The sequence below is a fragment of the Dromiciops gliroides genome, chromosome X, assembly GCF_019393635.1.
Source record: "Dromiciops gliroides isolate mDroGli1 chromosome X, mDroGli1.pri, whole genome shotgun sequence".
Lineage (NCBI taxonomy): Eukaryota > Metazoa > Chordata > Mammalia > Microbiotheria > Microbiotheriidae > Dromiciops > Dromiciops gliroides.
In genome coordinates, this window is record NC_057867.1 from 36,060,470 (window position 1) to 36,081,824 (window position 21,355).

Sequence of the window (21,355 nt, forward strand, 5' to 3'; positions counted from 1 at the left end):
TCCTCATTCAGTCCAGCTTTATTTCCCTGGGAAGCATGGAGCCTCATGTGTTTCCTGAACTTCCGGCTTTCCAGGCTGGTCCTTCTGTCGCCTACTTCGGCTGTCTCTTGGCTGCCTCTTGCATTAATCCAGCTCGTGGTTTGGCTTCAGTTCCTGTCTGCTATCTTAGCTTTGGCATTTCTCTGCAGCCTGCCCCGTCCCCCACCCTCAAACTGATCTCCCACCTGCCTCACCCTAGCCAGGGCTGTTAATCCCTCATTTTCCCCACTGAACAACATAGGGGCTTTCCACAAACACCATTCCTTTAGCCCACAGTGATTTACGCTTTCCTCCAAGTAAATGCTCAATTCCAGTCCTCTTTTTCACTAAGGAAAAAAAACTCACCCCTGGGGTCTATCAGTGACATTAGCAGAAACTGCTGAAACCCCAATTAGGAAAAAAGAAGAACCATAGATTTGGACTGGAAGAGACTCCAGGGGCCAGCTAATTCAACCCCTTCTTTTTCCAGAGGAAGAAAGTGAGGCTCAGAGAGGCAAGGTGATGTACTCAGGCTCATCCAGCTAGCATTTCTTTTCCTGGCTCCAAGTCCAATGCTCTATCACTACCCCACACTGCCTCATAAAGACATCTTTTATTATCTGTGAAGTTCCCAAATCTCGATTCTCTATTCCTTTCCAGCTCCAGATTGTTTTCTGTCCACAGTATAATTATCCTACCAGCTCAACCTCAATGTAATGAAAGCAGAATTGTTTATCTCTTAAGCCCTGCACACTGTCCAATTTTTCCATGACCACTGATTATAATCCCACTTTGCCTTTCCTCCAAGTTTGAGACCAAGGACTCTCTCTTTTACAGCCCCTGCATAGATTCAGCTGCTAAGCCCAGCTGCTCCCTCCTCTGACATTTTCCAAAGACCCCTTCCCTTGTGTCCTGCTCCCACCATTTTAAGGTCATATAAGTAGGGGTACAACTTGTATCCCTTCCCTCTCCATTCCCCTTCCCTCCCCATGGGTGTCAACCAAGAATCTCAACCCTGCCCTAACCCCCTGTGGTTTGCAAATGAAAGAAATGTGGTGAGCAGTGATTCCAAAATTAAATTAGGCAACAATGCATTTAGCAGTGTTTTGAAAACAAACTGTTGTGCTCGCTGAAGCATTTCCAACAGATGGGCTCATGCCGTGAGTGGCAGGCTGTCATGAAGCCACACTCACAGAATCTCCCAATCTCAGCGTTGGAAGGGATCAGTTATTCCAACCCATGTCTGAAAAAGGATCCCCTCGACCACATACCCACCTAGAGGTCAGCCAGCCCCTGCCTAAAGACCTCCATCCCCTGCTGCCGCAAAGGGACAGTGACTGCTTTGGCCTCTACAATCTTCAGGTATCCTTGTTGTCTGGACTTGAAAAAAAACCCAGCTATAAGCAGAAGGCTTCTTGCTCTTATCTCCTCCATAAATAAGGGGCCATGATCTGGACCAACCCCTAGCAAAACTGACGCTTAAGTTGCCTTTTTTTTTTGCAGGGCAATGAGGGTTAAGTGACTTGTCCAGGGTCACACAGCTAGTAAGTGTCAAGTGTCTCAGGCCAGATTTGAACTCAGGTCCTCCTGAATCTAGGGCTGGTGCTTTATCCACTTCAGCGCCACCTAGCTGCCCCTTTAGTTGCTTTTTCATTAAATATGAGCCTTCTACATACTGCCTTCTGGACCCACTTGCATTCTACAGCACATATATGTGCAGGCAATGGCTTTGGTGTAGCGTGTGGCCATAAAAGAAAGCAGAGCAACAGAACCCATTTGGGAACTGGACCCAGGCTCTTGGCTTCATTAGCACCGAGCTCCAGACCAACCTCTATAAGACAAAAAAACTGCACTTAAACAAATCTCCATACTGGGGAGACCAGTCTTCCCAGCATGCTTCTGCTTCCTCAGTTTATCTTATGACCAAACACTGTGTCATCAGGTAGAAAAGGAGAGGGCAAAGATGGAAAAGAGGAAATCCTCTTTGATGAAATTCAGCAATATTTAAATAACTGTGCAACCACTCACAGCCCTAGGATTAGCAACCTGCCATGCACTCCTCTCCTAATACAGTGGGGATTCCAAGTCCCCTTTGGTGAGAGCGCCCTTCCCTGTTATCACTCCACAGCTTCTTGCCAATTCATCTCATCTCAGTGTCTCCTGAGTTCCTGGACTGCCTCCCCCTGCCCTTCCACTGGGCCCTCTGAAACATCCGTTTTTATTCTTAATAAGCTTCCCTGCATCTTAGACCATCCTTTTCTGTTCTTTCCATCTTTTGCCACCACAGGAACCTGCTCCCCAAGAAGACAGTATATCCTTGGTCATACTCCCCACCCAATACACTGAATCAGAAGGAAGAGTATACATACCACATACTCCTTACTCCTCAATATCACTTTCAGACCCTCCCCCTACTGTTGTCACTTAACAACCTCTTTTCCTTTCCATCCATTCACTTCATCCAGGTATATCATCCTATCTAAATCTTGGTTGTTGTTATCAGCTGACTCCCAGGTCTTTCTCCTTTTCTCATGAAGAAAAAAAAGTTTTATTGATGTTTTAAAATATGTATATTTCTTTCACTTCCCAGTAACTCTTTCTTCATCCTTTCAGCAAAACAAATCAAGACACTGGCCATGTTTGAAAATGTATGCCCCATTCCAAATCTATTGTAAACTGTTCTTCTGTTTCTGCTTATTTTGCTCTGTATCCATTCATAGTAATATTCCCAAGTTTTCCCAAATTCTCTATGTTTACTATTTCTTCTGGAGCAACAATATTCAATTACATTCGTTTATCAGGATTTGATCATTTAATGGGCATGCATTTCCTTCCAGTATTGTGCTATTACCAAAAAATGCTATTATAAATATTTCTGCATATATGGGACCATGCCATCTGTCTTTAATCTCTTTGGGATCTTAAATTTTATGTGTGTTAAGTTTTATGCTTTTAGCGTTTATAATATGGGCTTTTAGCCTAGTAATGCTATCAGTGGGTCAAAGGATATAAACAGTTCAGTTACTTTTTAGTATAATCCCAAAGTGTTTTCTAGAATAAGCAGACCAATTCATAGATAGCACCACTGAAAAGTGCTATAGTGTGCCTGTTTTCCCACATCTCCTCCAATACTCACCATTTTTGACTTGGGTCAATTTCCCAATCTCATGAGTATAAGGAGAAATCTCAAAATTGTTTTAACTTGCATTCTTCTTATTATTAGTAAATTGAAGCATTTCTTCCCCTATCCAATCTATTCTCCACACAGAGGCCAAAGTGATTCTCCTAAAGTGTGGGTCTGACTATATCACTCCTCTATTTAATAAACTTCTTATTGTTTCTCAGAACAAATACAGACTCCTTGTTTTGGCATTTAAAGCCCCTCATAACCTGGTCCCAACTTACCTTTCCAGACTTAATACATAATACTCCCCTTTGCACACACTGTGGTCCAGCCAAAGTGGTCATTTGCTTATCAATAAGAACTCCATATCCCACCTCTATGCCTTTACACTGCTGTCCTCCATGCCTAGAATGCCCTCCCTCCCCATTTCTACCTCTTAAAATCCATAATTTCCTTCAAAGCACAGCTCAAGCGCCATCTTCTAGAGGCAGCTAGGTGGTTCTGCAGTGGACAGGGCACTAGGTCTGGAGTCAGGAAGACGAGTTCAAAGTCAGCCTCAGATACTAGCTCCGTGATCCTGGCCAGTTACTTAACCTATGTTTGCCTTAGTTTCTCTATCTATAAAGTAAGGATAATAAGAACACCTACCTCTCATGGCTGTTGTGAAAACCAAATGAGATAACACTTGTTAAAAAAAAAGAAGAAAACTTAGCACATTGCTTGGTATGTAGTAGTTACTATATAAATGTTTATTCCCCCCCCCTTCCTCCCCACTATCTACATGAACACTTTCTTGATTCCCTCAGCTGCTAGTGTCCCCCTTTGAAAAAAAGTTATCACATACATCTCCCCCCACCCAGGGTATGCTATAAGCTCTTTGAGGGCAAAGACTATTTCTATCTTTGTGATCCCAGAGCTTAGCACAGAGACTACACATAGTAGACCCTTTATAAATGCTCAATGAATGATGATTTATTTGAAGTCAGAAAAGGCTCTTTCATGCCTACTTTTTCCCATTATTTTCCTTAAGATTTTTGATATTTTTTCCTCTAGATAAATTTTGTTATCAACAGTTCTCAAAATGTAGTCCAAGGACACTTAGAGGTCTCTGGGACACTTTCAGAGGATCTCTGAGGTCAAAACTATTGTAAAATAATAAGATGTTTTAATTTCTGAAATGATAAATTTCAACAGATATAATCTCCACAAACAAAAGCTCGTTGGGGTATAATTTTTTAAGGGAAGGGTACTGAAACCAAAAATTCTGAGGACCATTGGTATAAAGTAACTCTTTGGTAGTTTTAAGGATATAGCACTAAATATACAAAGTAACTTAGGTGACATCATCATGTTATTATAGAGATATGATCCAGCTATGAACACTGAATTTCTATATTTTTGTAAAAATCATGTTTAATTCTCTCTCTCTCTCTCTATATATATATATATATACATATATATATGTATGTATGTATGTAAATATATGTATGTGTATGCCTATACACAAACACACACATCTTATAGTTAAGTAACTATGGAATTTCTTTTTCTATCTATCCCTGCTGAGTTTTGTTAGTAATATACAGAAAAACTCATTATTTTTGTAGAGTTTATTTTATATCCCACTACCTCCCTACTAATTGTTCTAGGTGACTTTTTTTGTTTGTTTGTTTGGTTTTTTTTTTAGTGAGGCAATTGGGGTTAAGTGACTTGCCCAGGGTCACACAGCTAGTAAGTGTTAAGTGTCTGAGGTCGGATTTGAACTCAGGTACTCCTGACTCCAGGGCCGGTGCTCTATCCACTGCACCACCTAGCTGCCCCTCTAGGTGACTTTTGAGGATTCTCTAAGTTAACCATATCATCTACAAAGAGATAATTTTGCCTCCTCATTACCTATATTTATTTCCTCAATTTATTTTTCTTGTCCTTGTCATAGCCATCATTTCTAGAACTATTATCAAATAATAGTCATTACAATGAACATGCTTGTTTCACTTTTGCTCATTTTAAAAAGTCTTCTAGCATATCTTATTCCATTACATATAATGCTAAGTGTTAATTGTAGATAGTAACTATTTGTCAAATTAAGGAAAGGTGTGTTAAATCTTATGCTTTTAGCATTTATAAGATGAATAAATGCTGTATTTTTTGTAAAAGGCTTTTGTGCATTTATTGACAAATTATGTGATTTTTATTATCTCCTTTATTAATATAGCCTATCGTGTTTATAGTTTTCCTAAAGGTAAATTATCCTATGTCAACATTAATTAGTTAATTAATTAATACTGATATATAGTCTTCTTTTTCCGCTTTCATCCTCCCTAGTTTGTCTCCCATCTTTCTCAAGGACTTAAGTACCTCATTCATCATCTTCTTTACTCAAAACCCTTATATTTCAATGCACATGTTGATATTGCTTCAAATACCTTGGCCTTCTAATTCACTACCTTCACTCCATCTCAATTCTCCCTTACATCTCACTTCTTTCCTATTGAATTTTTAGATCTGACACCATATTCCTCCTTATTTTCTGTCATGCCTTGCCCTTAGAAATATCGATCCATGAAGGAAGGAAGGTCAGATGGAAGCAATGTTGTATGGGTTGTGGGGCTGGGGGTGGGGTGCTATTCTATATATCAAGCCATGAGCCATAATCAGTCTTCCCTCCTAATTCTATGTTCTCCCAGCTCTAATTCTATGACTCCTACTACTCTTGGTGTTATTTGCCTTGGGGTCTGATATGCTCTTGGGGGGTACAACCCTTTCTCAGAAAAGATGGTCTTTTAATGGGTAAATCCCTCCTCCACACACCCTGGATAGGTTTTTTACTACAAACATACACTTGGGAAGATTCTTTAGTCAAATTATGTCCTTTCCCCTTCAGTGTCAAGGTAGCACTGGGGCAAGAGCAGCTCTCAGATGTACTCCATCGGAGCTCTCCCTCTGAGAAATTGTGGAACCATCAGCAACAGCTCTTTAGGTTCAGCCATTTGGCCAGTTCAAAATCTACCTAATTATACTATCAACTAGCCCACATCTCTCCATCTTTTCCATAATAAGAGCAGAAAAGATTTTATCAAATTCTTTGCTAAAATCTAGGTAAACTAGATCTGCAGCATTCCCTTAATCTACCAGCCTAGAGATTCTGCGAAAAAAGGAAATAAAGGTAATTTGGCTTGTCCCTGCTGAAACCCTGCCTTCTCTTTGTGATTATTGCTTCCTTATCTGAATGTTCACTAACATCCTTTTAATCATCCTTTCCAAAATTTTGGCAGGAATCAAAGTTGTTCTTGCTGGCCTAATTGTTTGAAGATTTTATTCACTTCCCTGTCTTCAAAGTTAGGACCTTTGCCCTTCTCCAATACTGAAGAGTCTCTTCCATTTTCCATGGTTTTTCTCAGATCACTAACAGTGGCTCAGCATTTGTGTTTGCCAATTTTTTTCAGTACCCCCCAAAACATAGCACACCTTAGTCAAATGGCATGAACCCTTCAAGGGCAGCTCAGAGTTCTTAGTATCTCCTCATTTATCATAGGCATCATTTTGCTCTATCCTTTTCAGTTCAAAAGTCATTCTTCTTGCCAGAGAAAACAGAAGTGAAACAAGAAGGAAGCAGCTCTGCTTTCTCTCTGTCATCAGTTATCATCGTCTCAGCCACCCTGAGCAGCAAGCTTGTGCCTTCTTTGATCTTCTCTCCCCCTACCCACCTTAAAAAAAACACAAAACCCCCAAATCTAAAACCTAAAAACACATTTTCTGCTGTCCTTGGTCATCCTCACAGCCTCAACTCATTCTGACCTTTAGTACTATTGATACTATTTTTATAAAACTATGTCACTGTATTGTATCGTATTGTATGAAGGCAACTGAGTGGCAGTGGAGAGAGCATTAGGCATCTCTCATAGCTAGGCTGAGTTGGGAAGACATGAGTTCAAATCCAGCCTCAAGAACTTACCAGGTGTGTGACCCTCTGTTTGGCTTAATTTCCTCATCTGTAAAATGGGGATAATTAACAGCACCTACCTTGCAGGGTTGTTGGGAAGATCAAATGAGATAATATTTGTAAAAAGTGCTTAACATAGCACTTGGCACATAAATGTGTATTCCCTTCCCCTCTGTCTTTGCTTCCATCTTCCAAAACATATTTTTTTATCTAAGTTGAGTGGCAACTTCCATCTGCATCCACATCAATCTCTTCAGACAAGTCTTCTTTCTTCTAATCAAAACTTTTTTTCTTTATACCTTCATCATTTCATCCTCAGGAAGTTTCTTTTCCTCTGAGGCTGACTTCTGACTTCTTTTAGTCCAAGGAGCCTTACCTGTACTTCCTTGGAACCCTCTGAAATCTGCTCTCCCCAAATCTAAGGTTTGTCTCTGACTATGTCAAACTTTTCTCTCCTTTCTCAGTCAGGGATTTTATTATTAAATACCTCCTCTGTGCAGGCACTGTACCAAACCCAGAGGATACAAAGAGAAAAAAAGAAATGGTCCTTGCCCTCATTAGAATGAGGGAGACATGTAAATAACTAGACATTTACAAAATAGAGGATATGAAAGGTAGTCAGAGAGGGGAAGGCCGTTGCAGCTGGGATGTGGGTACTGACAAAAGACTCCCACAGAATATGAGATTTATGCTGAGTCTCAAAGGAAGCCAGAGGAAATAAGAGGCAGAGATCCTAACACTTTAAAGATAATATCTCTGAACCTGAGCAGGTGCCTGTGTGTGTATGTATGTGTCAACAGGTACATGTGTATAAATATATAAATATACATATATACATGTACATATACATACATAAACAAAGACTACACATATGTGTATATATATATTATATATATATATATATATAGTATAGTATAGCTAAATGGAGTATGTACAAGGTAAAGAATGTACCTTTCTTTAGAACTATTTCATAGCAACCCACTTGCCTTTCTCTTGGATCTTTTTACTCCCAACACAATTTTGAGCAGTAGTCCAACTGGCCCAAAACATTACACATATCGATTTGTGGGCAAAGTGATCAATCAGGATGTGTCCAAATAGTCATGTGACTGGCAGGACTATAATTCTAGACCTTCCCTGAACTGAAAAGTGATAGTCAGAACTACTTGGAAAGAGTTCTGCCACTGTACAGGATCAATATATCCTGGGCTCATGCTGGTCCCAACTAATACTGGTCCCAACACAAAAGACTTCTCACTTAAGAGTCTTTGAAGAATACATAGACAGCCAGCAAACGGGGTTTTGTAAGGTTGGGAGAGATAAGATTGCATTCCATTTTAGAAATGGATTGTGATAGTTTCTTCTTTAAGTTGCCCTAGCACTCTCCCTTGGAAATGATGAACATTGCCAGTTATCATTGATTCTGCTGAGCAAGCTTCCTCTGATTCCTCCTTCAGAGAGATTAAGTATTACCAGCTTGCCCTCTCAGCTATCCTTGGCAATACTGTAGTTAAGAACTGACACCAACTTACTTTCTTGTCATCTGGAATGGGAGTGGGGGCAGATTCACATTGTCTCTCCCTCCCTCAGCTGTAGCCAGTATAATAAGTCTCTGGAAAAAGTAGTCTCCAACAGGTGTCGCGGACCCCAACAGGTTGTAGATCGAGGACAAGGCTTTCTAGTGTAAGGGAACTCCCCTCAGATTCAAAATAGTTGGTCCTCATGAAATGTATAGACTGAATTGAGGAGGCTTGTCTTTTTTCTGTTTCTTAATAGAGACTACCCACCTTCCCAATTCAAAACCAATTCCTTCCTTGGAAGAAGGTAAGTACCTCCACTGACCTTCAGAGCTGGCAAAGTTTAGAACGTAGAAGAAAAGATATTGCACTAGCTTTGGGGGAAGAGCTGAGGAGCAGACCTGGATCCTAGCAAGGAGGAACATATGACCTACCTACAGTAGAAACAACACACAGGGCTTTCAAACACAGTAGGTTTTGGGGAGGGGTCTCTCTTGTCCTTGGATGGTTGTTGTTGTTGTTGTTGTTGTTGTTGTTGTTTTTCTTTCTTTTGCCCTCCAATTAAGCCAAAGAGCAGAAGCTTGGCTCAGCTCTCATGCTCTCTCTCGCCCCCTCCTGGTTGTTCTTCAGAACAGCAGCCTCTGCTCCCCTCCCCCTTTCTTCTCTATGTAACAGCCAAGAGGGCTAGAGTTTGGAGGCTCCATTCTCTCAGTTCTGCCTCTCTTCCCCTCTAGGCAGCCAGGAGGCAAACTTCCCTCCTTTCCTCCGCTCTCCCCTACTTTACCCCTTTTCCTAGTGGGCCAAGAAACTTTCCTTTGCTCTCTCACTTTGCCCAAGTGCCTGCATGACAAGTGACCATTTCTACCCTCCTTTCAAGAGTACTTGTATAGACCCTATTTTATGTTTATTTTAAAAATTCAATCTTCATTACATGAGAAGGATTTTGGATAGGTTTGTACATTTGTACCTAGTCAGGCATTTCCCTTGATTGTGTAGGTCCTTGGTAGTTCTCATTAATTGTCTTTAATTAATACAGTTTGGCTTTGGTGGGGGGCAGTGGCCAGTGAATAGAAGATATCAAGAATATTGGCCCCTAAGAGATATGGGGTCAAGTAGGCTTGGTAAAAGAATGAGTATAGAATTCATTCAGCATTTCACCCTCTTCCTTTCCAAGGAGATTGACCCCACCACCACCACCATGATGCTCCCAAATAAGGCAAATCAAAACTTCAGGAAGGCTAATTTTACATTATGGTATTGTTAGGCTATATCAATGGTTTTAATTAGGAAATGTTAAGGGAATGAAAAGATAGCAAACCTTATAGACTTGTCCATAGGTACCATTTCCAACCACTTGCACTAGTTCGAATATCCCCGCCGGATCCTGTAAGAAGAAGAGAAAATATAGTCATCCTTCATGCAAAAAAGACTGGATATTTAGGGAATGACTCGAATTGTGTCTCTAAGCAGCCTGCTCATCAAGAACACACACAGGGGGCAGCTAGGTGGCACAGTGGATAGAGCACTGGCCCTGGATTCAGGAGGACCTGAGTTCAAATCTGACCTCAGACACTTGACATTTACTAGCTGTGTGACCTTGGGCAAGTCCCTTAACCCTCATTGCCCTGCCAAAAAAAAGAAGAACACACACATGGAGATCACAGAATTTCTGATCTAGAAGGTCATCAAGTTGAATACCCTTCTTTGACTGAGATAGAAACTGAGGCCTGGAGAGAGAAAGAAAGAAGTGTATCCAAGGTCATAGATCCTTTAGTCAAGTCTTTTGACATCAGATCGAATGCTAAGGACCTCTGCTGAAGCTCTCCTTCCAAGATGATATTGAACTATTGGCTACTCCCAGGTTGGCCATTTATTCACTTCCAAACCATCTAAATGTATTATCATCTTGTTCCCATCTCTCCATTTTTTCCATAAGAAGAGCATAAGATAGTCACATGACCTGAAACTTCTCCACCCTACTGGCTACAACTCAAAAGACTAGCATTTTTACAGTTTATTTTTAAGTACATGTGGTGATTTTTTTTAACTCTCTTGCTAATTCCATCAAAGTCTTTTTGCATAATACTATGCCTTGGAGAGTCCTCAGTCTACTGCTTGTGCAACTCCTTTTTGGCTATATTGAGGAACAAAGGACCCTCAATCTAGACCTAAAAGGATCCTTGGAAGCCACCAAATCTGAACCCCTTACCTGACCAATAAGGAAACTGAGGCCCAGAGAGGGGAAGTGATTTGTCCAGTGTTGTACAGTGAGCAGCAAGGCCAGGATTTGATCTGGAGTCCTCTCTGAACCTCAGTTCCCTCCCCTCTAAAATGAGATTAAAACAGATTATCTCAAAGGCCCTGAATCCACCTCTAATACACAATGAATCTATGATGTCCTGTGTCTTGCAATATTTTTTTTAAAAACTTCTTTCTTTACTGATTTAGGTGCAAACTAGGGAATATTCCATTTGCTCAACAAATATTTGTTCACATCTTGTCCACATCCAAATTCGATCTTGGTAATAATTTAGAGAGTCGGATAGCTTTGTACATCTAACTTAAGGTGTGACTGAGTCTCTATGGCATAAATGACTGGGCAAATGGGCTGGATAATGACCAAATCTTTTCTGTATTTTGGTCAATACAGAGACACCCATTCACCTTCTTTCCCCAACACATCCCACCCACACTGATTATATGCAGCTAAATATATGGTTCATGGAAGAGCTCAACGGTTAGATTCAGCTGGAACACACGGGGACAAAAAGAATGGATGGCTCACAGTCAACCCATATGCATTTATTAAGTGCCTACTATGTATCGGGCACTGTGCATACAAGCATAAAAGTGAAAATATCCTTGCCTTCAGGTTGCTAATATCCTATTGCAAGAGACACTGGGTATACATATAAATGAATGTAAACAGAAGTGATGCATACAAAGTAATTTTGGCAGGAGTGGGGGGGCAGTATCAAAAAAGGCTTCACATAGGTGTCCTGAGCTTTGAAACTCACCAATTCTATCCTTGGCTGGATACAGTTCCCTTCATCTAAGAAGCAGCTCCCTTCTTTATCAAAACTTCAAAATAAATGCCACTGACAGATAATCTCATCAATAATCAATTGTTTCATGCCTCAGGTCTCCTTTTAATTGTCCAAGTTAGAGAAAAGTTATTTATGGAGAAATTAGAAATAGAAAGAGATCATTCTTAGGGTGATCTTAATATAAAATGTGTTACTTTTATAATAATTCATAGTGAGATTTATGTGATGAAAAGCGTAGCCAACAAAAAAGGACTTCTGTATTTGCTTGAACAATCTATTACCTTAGAGCATTCTTCTGTGGATAGCATTGGGAGATTTATGGGAAATATTATTAACTTGGTAGGATCAGTTTGTGGCCGTCTGTCAAAACCATCCGTCATGTTAGTTGATGCCTATTGGTATCACTGATTGATGGACCATTCTTTGTTTCCTTCATGGTCCTTATTAGAGCTTCAGAAGGCACAATGTTAGTAAGAGACTAGATTTTCTGCATGTGAAAAAACAACTTTAGAATTTCTCTGAGATTCTTTGACAACAAACCCATTTCATGTTCTCTAAAGTCCTTTTCAGAGTCACATGTAGTAAAATGAATAAAGCAAGACTCTTATTTGGACTTGGGTGCAGGGAGCTGTGATCATTCAAAAGTTGGCTATTTGGGGAAATGATACAGTTTCTAGTCTACATCTATTTATTCAGAATTCATCGGAGCCACATCCAACTTATTTTTATTATTATTTTTGGTGAGGCACTTGCGGTTAAGTGACTTGCCCAGGGTCACACAGCTAGTAAGTGTCAAGTGTCTAAGGCCAGATTTGAACTCTGGTCCTCCTGACTCCAGCGCCGTTGCTCTATCCACTGTGCCACCTAACTGCCCCCACATCCAACTTATTTTAGAAACATCGTTTCTCCTCTAAAATTAAAAAAAAAAAGTTCTGATACTTCCAGTGTTCCTGTTTAGCAAAAGTCTCAGAGATTCATGTTCTGGAATGAATTTCTCCTTCCCTAGAACCTGTAAATAAAATGTTTTCCTCTGTATCTTCTCTGGGGTTTTTCCGTTGACACCTATCTGTGTGACCTCAGGAAAGGCACTTCTACTCCATGTGCCTCAGTTTCCTCCTCTGAAAAATGAGGGGTTTGGACTAGATGGCCTCTGAGGTCCTTTTCAGATCTAGAAGTAAGATCCTATAATCTTAGATCAGTGGATAACATCAGGGAAAGAAGCTGTGTTTTAGAGACAGCGTATTCAAACTACAACTTGTCTAAGACAAGTTTTCTTTCCCCACTAATTTCCACCTAACTTCTCACTGACTAAGTGAGGTATGGGTGTCTAAAAATAAGGGTTAGGCTATGGACTAGGACAGTGACACCCTGAGCTCTCATCTCAGCTTTACCACTGACTGGCAGGCAGAGGCAAAAATGTAAATTCTGTGATCCCAAAACAAATCTAAGAAGGAATGTTTGATTTCAGAAAACAAGCAGAGAAACCCTCTTGCTTTCCTGGTCCTCCAAGCCATGGAGGTTGCTTGGGTCGTCACCCTGCCTGCCATGTTACCTGGAGAATGAATCTGAGGGCTTCTCCCTGCCATGGTTTTTGTATTTCTGTAAGGAAAATGACCAGAAAACAAGCAAATGCCATCCCATAGAGGACTTAGAAGAAGCTAGTAAAGAAACTAAGTCATAGGTTTAGAGATTTAGAGGTAGAAGGTATCTTAGAAGCCCCTGAATCCACTACCCCCTTAATTTATTTTATTATTATTTTTTTTTGCAGGGCAATGAGGGTTAAGTGACTTGCCCAGGGTCACACTGCTAGCAAGTGTCAAGTGTCTGAGGTTGGTTTTGAACGCAGGTCTACCTGAATCCAAGGTCGGTGCTTTATCCACTGCGCCACCTAGCTGCCCCCCCTACTGCACCACCTAGCTGCCCCCAACCACCCCCTTATTTTACAAGGGGAGAAACTGAGGTTAGCCATGTTAGATGACTTGCTGATGATGATGGTTAGTGTCAGAGGGAGGATTTGGATCCAGATCTTCCAGCCTGCAAGTCCAGCATGCTATCTGTTATGTTATGCTGCCTCTCATGAAGTCTTCAAGCATTCCGTAAACTGTTGCATGAAAGTCAGCGTGGCTTAGTGGGTAGGGAGCTGGCCTCGGAGCCAGAAAGGCCTGAGTTCAAGTTTTAACCTCTGACACAGACCGGCTTTGACCCAGCGCCTCAGGCAGCTGTAACGGAACAGATTCTGATTTGCAAGACTAGAGGGAGTTCCCTCCATCAATGGAATCCTAGGTTTTGTCTAAGGAAAAAAAACCCTACTTTCATATGTGCAGGGTTGTTTTACTTTTGCACACACAGACAACCAGGCTGACTATGCCCCAGACATTCAGGACATTTCAGGGCTGCCTCCTCTGGCTATTAGTATTTCGAGGCGCTGTGATTTTAAATTTAGCCTAAGAAAAAGAGAATTTGGAAGAGTATTTGCATGATGGGTTAGAAGAGGGAAGAGACCAGGGGCAGGAAAGTCAGCTGTTGTACTATTCTAGGCACACAGGGAGCAACACAGAATCACAGGATCATCGACTTGGGGCTCTAAGGAACCTTAGAGAGATCATTTAGTCCAACCCCATCATTTTACAAGAGGGGGAAACTGAGACCTGGAGAGGCATAGTGACTTGCCAAGGTTGCCTAAGGAGTAAGGGGGGTAACCAGAATGTGAACGTAGGTCAATTTGACCCCGAGTTATCTGGAAGGAAGAAATGGTAAGCCTTGGTAGCCATTTGGCTTCAGAAGATGAAGGAGTGGAAGGAGTCACAGATAAGGCTAAGCTTCTGGTCGGAGAGACTAGAAGAAGGGAAGTAGCGATGATGGACATAAGAAAGGCAGTTTGAGGAGGAAAATGATGAACTCTGATTCGGACACTGTAAGCCTCCAACTAACAGCAGCACGTGGGAGGGACGGTGCCCCGTCCACCAGCAGAACATGGGAGAAAAGGCCACATGCGAGGGGTAAAAGCTGGGGATGGAGAAAGCTGAGCGACGTCTTCACATAGGTAATAGCTGAAGTCATGGAAAAACATGAAGTGGAAAAGGGCAAGAATAGAACCTTAGGAGGGACTCACAGTTACAGGGTGGGGGGGGGAGAGGCAAAGACAGGGAGGCCCAGAGAGGGGAAAGTCCCTAGCCTAAGGTCACTCAGCTCCTCTGGCTCCAAAGCCCGTGCCCTTTCCAGCACTGAAATAGCTGACGATGGAGTCTAGGGGAGGTGGAGGGGTCCAGAATAGGTAGGAGGGGTTAATGGGCTGGGTGAAAAGGGAGCAGGGAGTGACTGAAGGGCAGAGAACAGGTTTGGGCAGTGTGGTGGGGGAGAAGGAGAGATGGCAAGTATATTAACATATAAATAGAATGCAATTGCAAGAGAAATCATCTGCTGTTTTGGATTAGCCCGTGTCATTGCCTTCCTCCATGCCTGTATAATCAGAGATAATACAAACTCAAAGACCACAATGATCAGGAAGGAGCATCACTGATTGCCCTTTGGGACAATCAACCTGCAAGATTCATGGACAAAGAATTCTAGCCCCGAAGACATCGTCTGGGAGTCTGAGCCAGTTCAGGTATGGCTGGCTGTGGGAAAGACAGACGGAGCCTTAAAGGGTAGTGCCTTGCACTTATGGGAAGTCCTCAGTGCCACATCACCAATAACCACAGTCGATTCAGCAGCCCGAGCTTGGAATGGACGTCTGAGTTGGAGGTGAAAATTTCGCCACGCCTTAGTGACAAACATGAGGGGGCTGGACCAGATGACCTCTGGAAAGGCCTTCCAGCTGTTATTCTATGCTTTCTTTAGCTTCAAGACACGTGTCAGAATTCTTTGGATCTCTCTCTCTCTCTCTCTCTCTCTCTCTGTCTGTCTGTCTCTCTCTCTCTCTCTCACTCTCTCTCTCTCTCTCTCTCTCTCTCTCTCTCTCTCTCTCTCTCTCTCTCTCTCTCTCGCTTGCTCGTTTGCTCTCTCTCCCTCTCGCTCTCTCTCAGTCTGTCTCTATTCCCCCCCCTCCTCCCCTACTATTTTTGTAGAAACTAAACTTACAATCTCATCAGAGTAGGAATACCTAGTGAGGAAACTCCCTCTCTCCTTCTACCAATTTTAGGCACCAGTTTTAAACTAGCTCTTATGAGAATTTCATGAGGCACTAAAGGGTTACATGACTTATCCAGGGTCACACAGTCAGGGGCAAGATTGACTTCAGATCTTTCTAACTCGGAGGCTAAAGACAAGGCTGAAATTCGAGTCTACTATTGTTGAGCTGTTTCTCCCTACCATTTTTGCTATGGAAATCACATTTCATGCCTTCTGACTTTCCTAAAGATGTCTAAGACCAAAACACTTAGACCCTCTGTTCTTTTCCTCAGATCAACAAGGAAAACAGTGGGCCCAGTTAGAACTATTGAGGCTATCATGTTGGACTTTGCCTTAGATCCTTGGAACGTCCTTGTTTGCTTGGGCATCGTCACCTGGAACACACTGGATAGATCTCCTAGCCAGACCATGTCCGTAAAGATCCCACTCATCTGTTTTCCCTTTGCTAACTTTCAAACCTCTGTACCACCACCCTTTTCTATCTCATTGCCAAGCTCCTATACTTTGTGTTGACAGGTGCCAAAACTCTGACCCACACATTCATCATTCGGAGAGTGATTTTTTTGCAATGCATCTTACCGTATGCTGGTTTTCTTGATTATTTTTAACACCTGTAGGTTGCCTCAAAAAGCAGGACAGAGGAGGTAACACTATGTTTCTCCAGAAATGCATGAAATGATCATATACATTGAAACCCCAGAACAATGAAATGTACTTTAGTTGCCAAGAACATAGGGGATTCTTCCGGGACCATCTTAAAAGTTTTAGGGTGTGTGTGTGTGTGTGTGTGTGTGTGTGTGTGTGTGTGTGTGTATGTGTGTGTGTGTGTGTGTTGATTAAGAGAACCTTCCACCTCTTATAGCTAAGGTTCTTGGGGAAAACTTGAGTCTGGGGAAAACCCCAGTTTCCCTCAACACTAAGTCTTAGGAGCCGATTAAAATCCGATCAAGTACGGCAAGCCAAAGTGAAAAATTTAGAAAATGAGGGTTTGTCCTGGCCTTTAGTGGAGTAGCTACAACTTGAACCTAGATGGTGCCACGTTCAGTTTGGGCTCTTAAGCTGGGGACCAAAGGGTTGGTTTACAAATCTCTTTCCCACCACTCTGATGACAATCTAATTTATTTATACCTAGAAGACTATTATTGCACGTGGCTCCTCTTTGAAGATGGATATTTTCTTCTTTATCTACTTTGGAAAGGCAGCTGGCATGGTGGAAAGAGCACTAGATTTGGCAGGAGAGACCTGGGCTCAGTGACCCTTACTGGCTTTGGGATCCTGGGCAAGGCATCCCCCTTAGCCCACCCCCACTATAATTTCATCTGTACAATGGAGTTCAATAATCAATCACTAAGCATTTCTTAAGAGCAGATGTGTCAGGCACTGAGCACTCTAAGCCTTAAAGTGATTACATAAATGTGAGTTATTCTCTTCCCCGTCCTTAGTTTGAAATCAGAGGGCCAGGACCAAGGACATGACCCAGTCAGTGTTCTCTCCCAATTTTTTTTCTTTAATGTGTGTGGCAACAAGACCCTCTCTTCTCCTTGGTTTGGAATTCCCTGCCCCATCATTTCCACGAGGATTTTTCCATTCCTCTCGTCATTTTTAGAAAATAGTTTATTCGGTTTGCCTGTCTGTGGTTTTGCATATTTGCCCTAGTTTGCTTTTTCTATCTCCCCTCCATGAGTAAAAAAAAAAAAAAGGCTGTATTCGTTCAATTTTTCTTTCATGGTTGGGGGGCGGGGGTGGGAAGAGGAGGTCTAAACTGACCTTGAAAATTCTGTTCAGGATTAGAAAGCACCACCTGCAACGCCCACTCCCATCTCCCAATTCCCAACGTTTGCACAAAATGCCCCCCCTACCCAGAATCCTCTCTCCTGACCTTGGTCTCTTTAAACCCTTAGCTCCCCTTAAGACTCAGTTAAAATGCCACCTCCTACAAGAGGCCTTTCCTGATTCCCCCAGGTGTTAGTCACCGCCCCAACATACACATCCCAAATTACTTTGTAGACTCCTCCAATTTATATAGCTGCCTATGTGTAGTCCCCTCTCCCCTCTCCACCCCCCCCAAAATCCTTGAGGTGGGAAATGTTTGTCTTTTCTTTTTTTCTTTCCATCTCCAGAGCCCAACACAGCGTTTGTTTACCTGTAGTGAGTACTTCATACATGCTTGTGGAATTGAATAAAAAATAATCAAGAATAGAAATGGGGTATTTTCTGAGTGGATCCGTGGAAAGACAAAATCAGCTTTTTTATTGTTATTTTTAAAGCAGCATTCCCAATTACAGTGCTAATATTTGCGATACAGTGAGTCTGTTGATTTTTTCGTGGATGAGATAACTTTGCTAAATTTTTATCCACATACTACCCCTTTAAAAATCCTCTCACTATAAAACAGGAGAGTGGCAGAGGAAATCCTCTTGATAGATTTTGTCTTCCTTGGTTTTGGTTTTTGCTTCTTGACCGACGGGGCACGATCCTCTATACAAAGGGGGGCAGCCTATAAATGTCATCAGAGTGCAGTAATACTTATGTATGCCAATGGGATTTTCAAAAGTCCTTTCACCTAAGGTTAATATTTAGCTTTTCTCAAAACAGACAAGCATCAAATGCTCCGTTCTTAAAGTTACCCTGCACTCATTCCACGGAGGTGCCTGCCTGCCTGCCGCTCTTGCAATACTCAGCTGCCCTTTGCATTCAAGGGAGGCTGGGAATAAAATAACAACTTCGAAAAAGAACTCAGTAAATGTGTTTGGTAGGGTCCGGTGAGGCTTACTGCAAGGGAAAGAAATGGTTCTTCCAAAATAACACTAATAGTAGATATAGAATCTACTAAGTGGTGACTGTGTGCCAGACACTTCTAATTATTATATTACTATATTAATATTAATAAAGATCAGACATGGGGGGATGCACAGAGGTGAAACCCCCAAACTTTACCAGAATCAGTTTCGAGAGAAATAAATGGTTCTGCCAAAAGTCAAAATTACTAATAAAGAAAGATTTGGGGAGTGGGGGTATACATAGGTAAAACCCCTCAACCTCTTACAGTGGGAGGGGGGCAGGGGCAGATACCTTCTCCCCACCCCAAGCAGCTATGAACTTTCTCCCTGAAAACCCGCAACAAACTCAAACCCAAAAGAAGCAACTCTTAAAAGAGTGAGAAACTTTCTGAACTGTGTTTGCAATTGGGGAAACCTGAACATTTCCGTTGATTTGACAGAATTTCTTCGTTTGGAAGAATTGTTTGCTTCTAAAGCGGATTTCTGAGCCCCGTGCCCACCCCACCCCACCCCATATGTGTGTGAGTGCGTGTGTGAGCGTGTGTGATTGTGTGTGAGAAAGAGAGAGAGAGAGAGGGAGGCAGACAGAAGAAAAGATGCCAGATTTCAAGTCAGAGGACCTGGGTTCTAATTCTGCCTGCCGTTTTTACTACCTGTGCCATCCAGGGTAAATCACCAGTCCTTTCTGAGTCTCACTTTAGTCCATCAGTAAAGTGGGAGCGTATGGCTAAGTGATCTCCAAGATCCCTTTCAGCTCTAAATCTTCACCTCTCACCTCCCACCACCACAGACACACAGGCACAGACACACATGCACACACGCGCGCGCACAAACACACAAACAACCACGGGAAAAGAAGTTGAGTGCGGCGCTCGGGGATGGCCAGCCGGGACAGGCGGCGAACCTGCCAGGCAGGGCTGGCCAGGAGCGAGGGAGAGAGGCGGGCAGGGGAGGCGCGCAGCGCCCGGGTCCTCGCCTCGCCTCTCCTCGCCTCGCCTCGCCGCTCGGAAGCGCCCGTGCACGGCTGCTGCAGATGCCCCGCGCCGGGCGCCGGGTGCACAGCCGCGCGCGCTTAGACGGGCGCCAGCGGCGGGGCGCCCGCACGCATGGCAAGCGCTCACTCACCCTCAGAGTGGACAGGTCGATGTGGTCCAGGCTTCGGGGCGACGAGACTCTAGCCATGGCCATCGTTGCGGTCGGGACCGGGGCCGGGCCGGAGCCCTGGCTGGGGTCGGGGCCGGGGTCGGGGCCGGGGCAAGGGCTGGGGCCGGGGCCCGGGGCCGGGGCCGGGGGCCGGGGCCGGGCCGGGGGCGGGGCGGGGGCCGGGACCGGGGCGGGGGTCGGGCTCGGAGATCGGCTCGGAGTTTGACTTGGAGAGCGCAGGGATGCGAGGAGCAACGACGGCGGCCAGAGGAGCCTGTCAGGGTGCGTGGGGCACGAGCTGAGGGCGCCAGCTGTACTGACCGAATGCCCGCCTGGGCTGAGACTCCCTTGGACTTGAGCTGACGGGGAGGGGGCAAAAGAGGGCGGGGAGGGGAGGGGAAAAGAGGGGGAGGGGGCAAAGGGGAGGGGGGAGGAGGGCAGGACCAGAGGCCGGGATAGGGGGGAGGGGAGGGAGGGGGAGGAGGAGAAGGGGAGGGGGAGGGGGAGGAGGAGGAGGAGAGGGAGGGGGAGGAGGAGGAGAGGAGCCCGAGCCGAAGGGGGCCCGCCGGGGGTCACCCCGCCAGGGGGCCGCCGAGGGGCTGCGCGCTCCGGCAGCCTGCGCCCGCGGCGCCCTGTCCCCAGAGCCGGTCCCGGGCCGCTACCGCCTTTAGGAGAGCAGCGGTGATCACCGCTGCCCCGGCCTCTGTCCCTGTCGCCCCTCCGCCTCTCGACCCCCCAGCCCCGCTCCAGCCACAGCGTCCGGCTCCCGGCTCCCCGCAGGACAACTTTTTTGCAGAGACATTTCCTCGGGAAAAAAAAAGAGAGAGAGAAAAAAAAAAGTTTGGGGAAGGAAGTGACGTGCCTCCGGGGCTGGGGAGGCGGCCGCCCGGGCCGGGGCTGGAGCACGCGGGCTGCCGGACGAGCTGAAGGACCGCGGGTTGGAGGGCCGGCGTGGGGTCCGGAGGGACCCCGGGCCAAGTGCCCCCGCTTGGCCTCGTCCTCCTGCCCGCAGCGCCCGAGCACCGACCGCACGTGGCTTCCCTGTAGGAGACTGCACGCGCCCCCTAAGGAGGCTCCCGTGGGCTGGGGTCTAATCCCACCGTGATTCCCTCCCGCCCCTAGGCTGGCGAGTGGAACCCGGGAGGGGACCTTCCACTCCCCTCACGCCCCCAGTGATCCAGGGAATCCCGCTCAAGGACGTGGCACAGGCTCCTGGCCCGCCACTCTTTGCCGTCTAGGTAGGGAGAGACGGGGAGTCCCGGGGAGCCTGCTGGGCTCCGATCAAGCCAGCATCCTAAGGTCCTGGATGGAGAACTGCAAGTAACCTCGGAGGCCGTGCAGTCCAACCCCCTTATTTTAGAAATAAGGAAAACGAGACCCAGAGGTGGGCAGTGATCTATCCAAGGTCAAACGTAGGCTCCTAGATCGAAAGCCCCCGATTCCAGCTGTGTTAGCTCTGCTCATGTTACAGAGAAGACGACTTTCAGACCCAGAGCAGGGCACATGAGTTGTACAGGTAGTGAGAGGCAGCGCTATGTATACAACTTGGAGTGCTCTGACTAGCTCCCTCCAGTACTTTGTGGACTGGTCCACACTGCCTCTCTAAGTGGTGCTTTTCATTTCCACCAAACGGCCAGATGGAGTTTGAATGA

The 21,355-nt window shown here is 44.5% G+C and overlaps 1 protein-coding gene across 1 annotated transcript in view; it reads right to left on the reverse strand.

Annotated features, from left to right (window-relative positions):
- Window positions 1–19,742, reverse strand: part of NRK (Nik related kinase) — a 237,945-nt gene extending 218,203 nt beyond the window's left edge. Inside the window, exons 1-2 of the mRNA XM_043974630.1 lie at window positions 19,686–19,742; window positions 9,921–9,986 (exon numbers count right to left, since the gene is read on the reverse strand). Of these exons, the coding sequence (XP_043830565.1) occupies window positions 9,921–9,986; window positions 19,686–19,742 (123 nt within the window). The remainder of the gene's footprint in view (window positions 1–9,920; window positions 9,987–19,685) is intronic.
- Window positions 19,743–21,355: the final 1,613 nt, after the last annotated feature.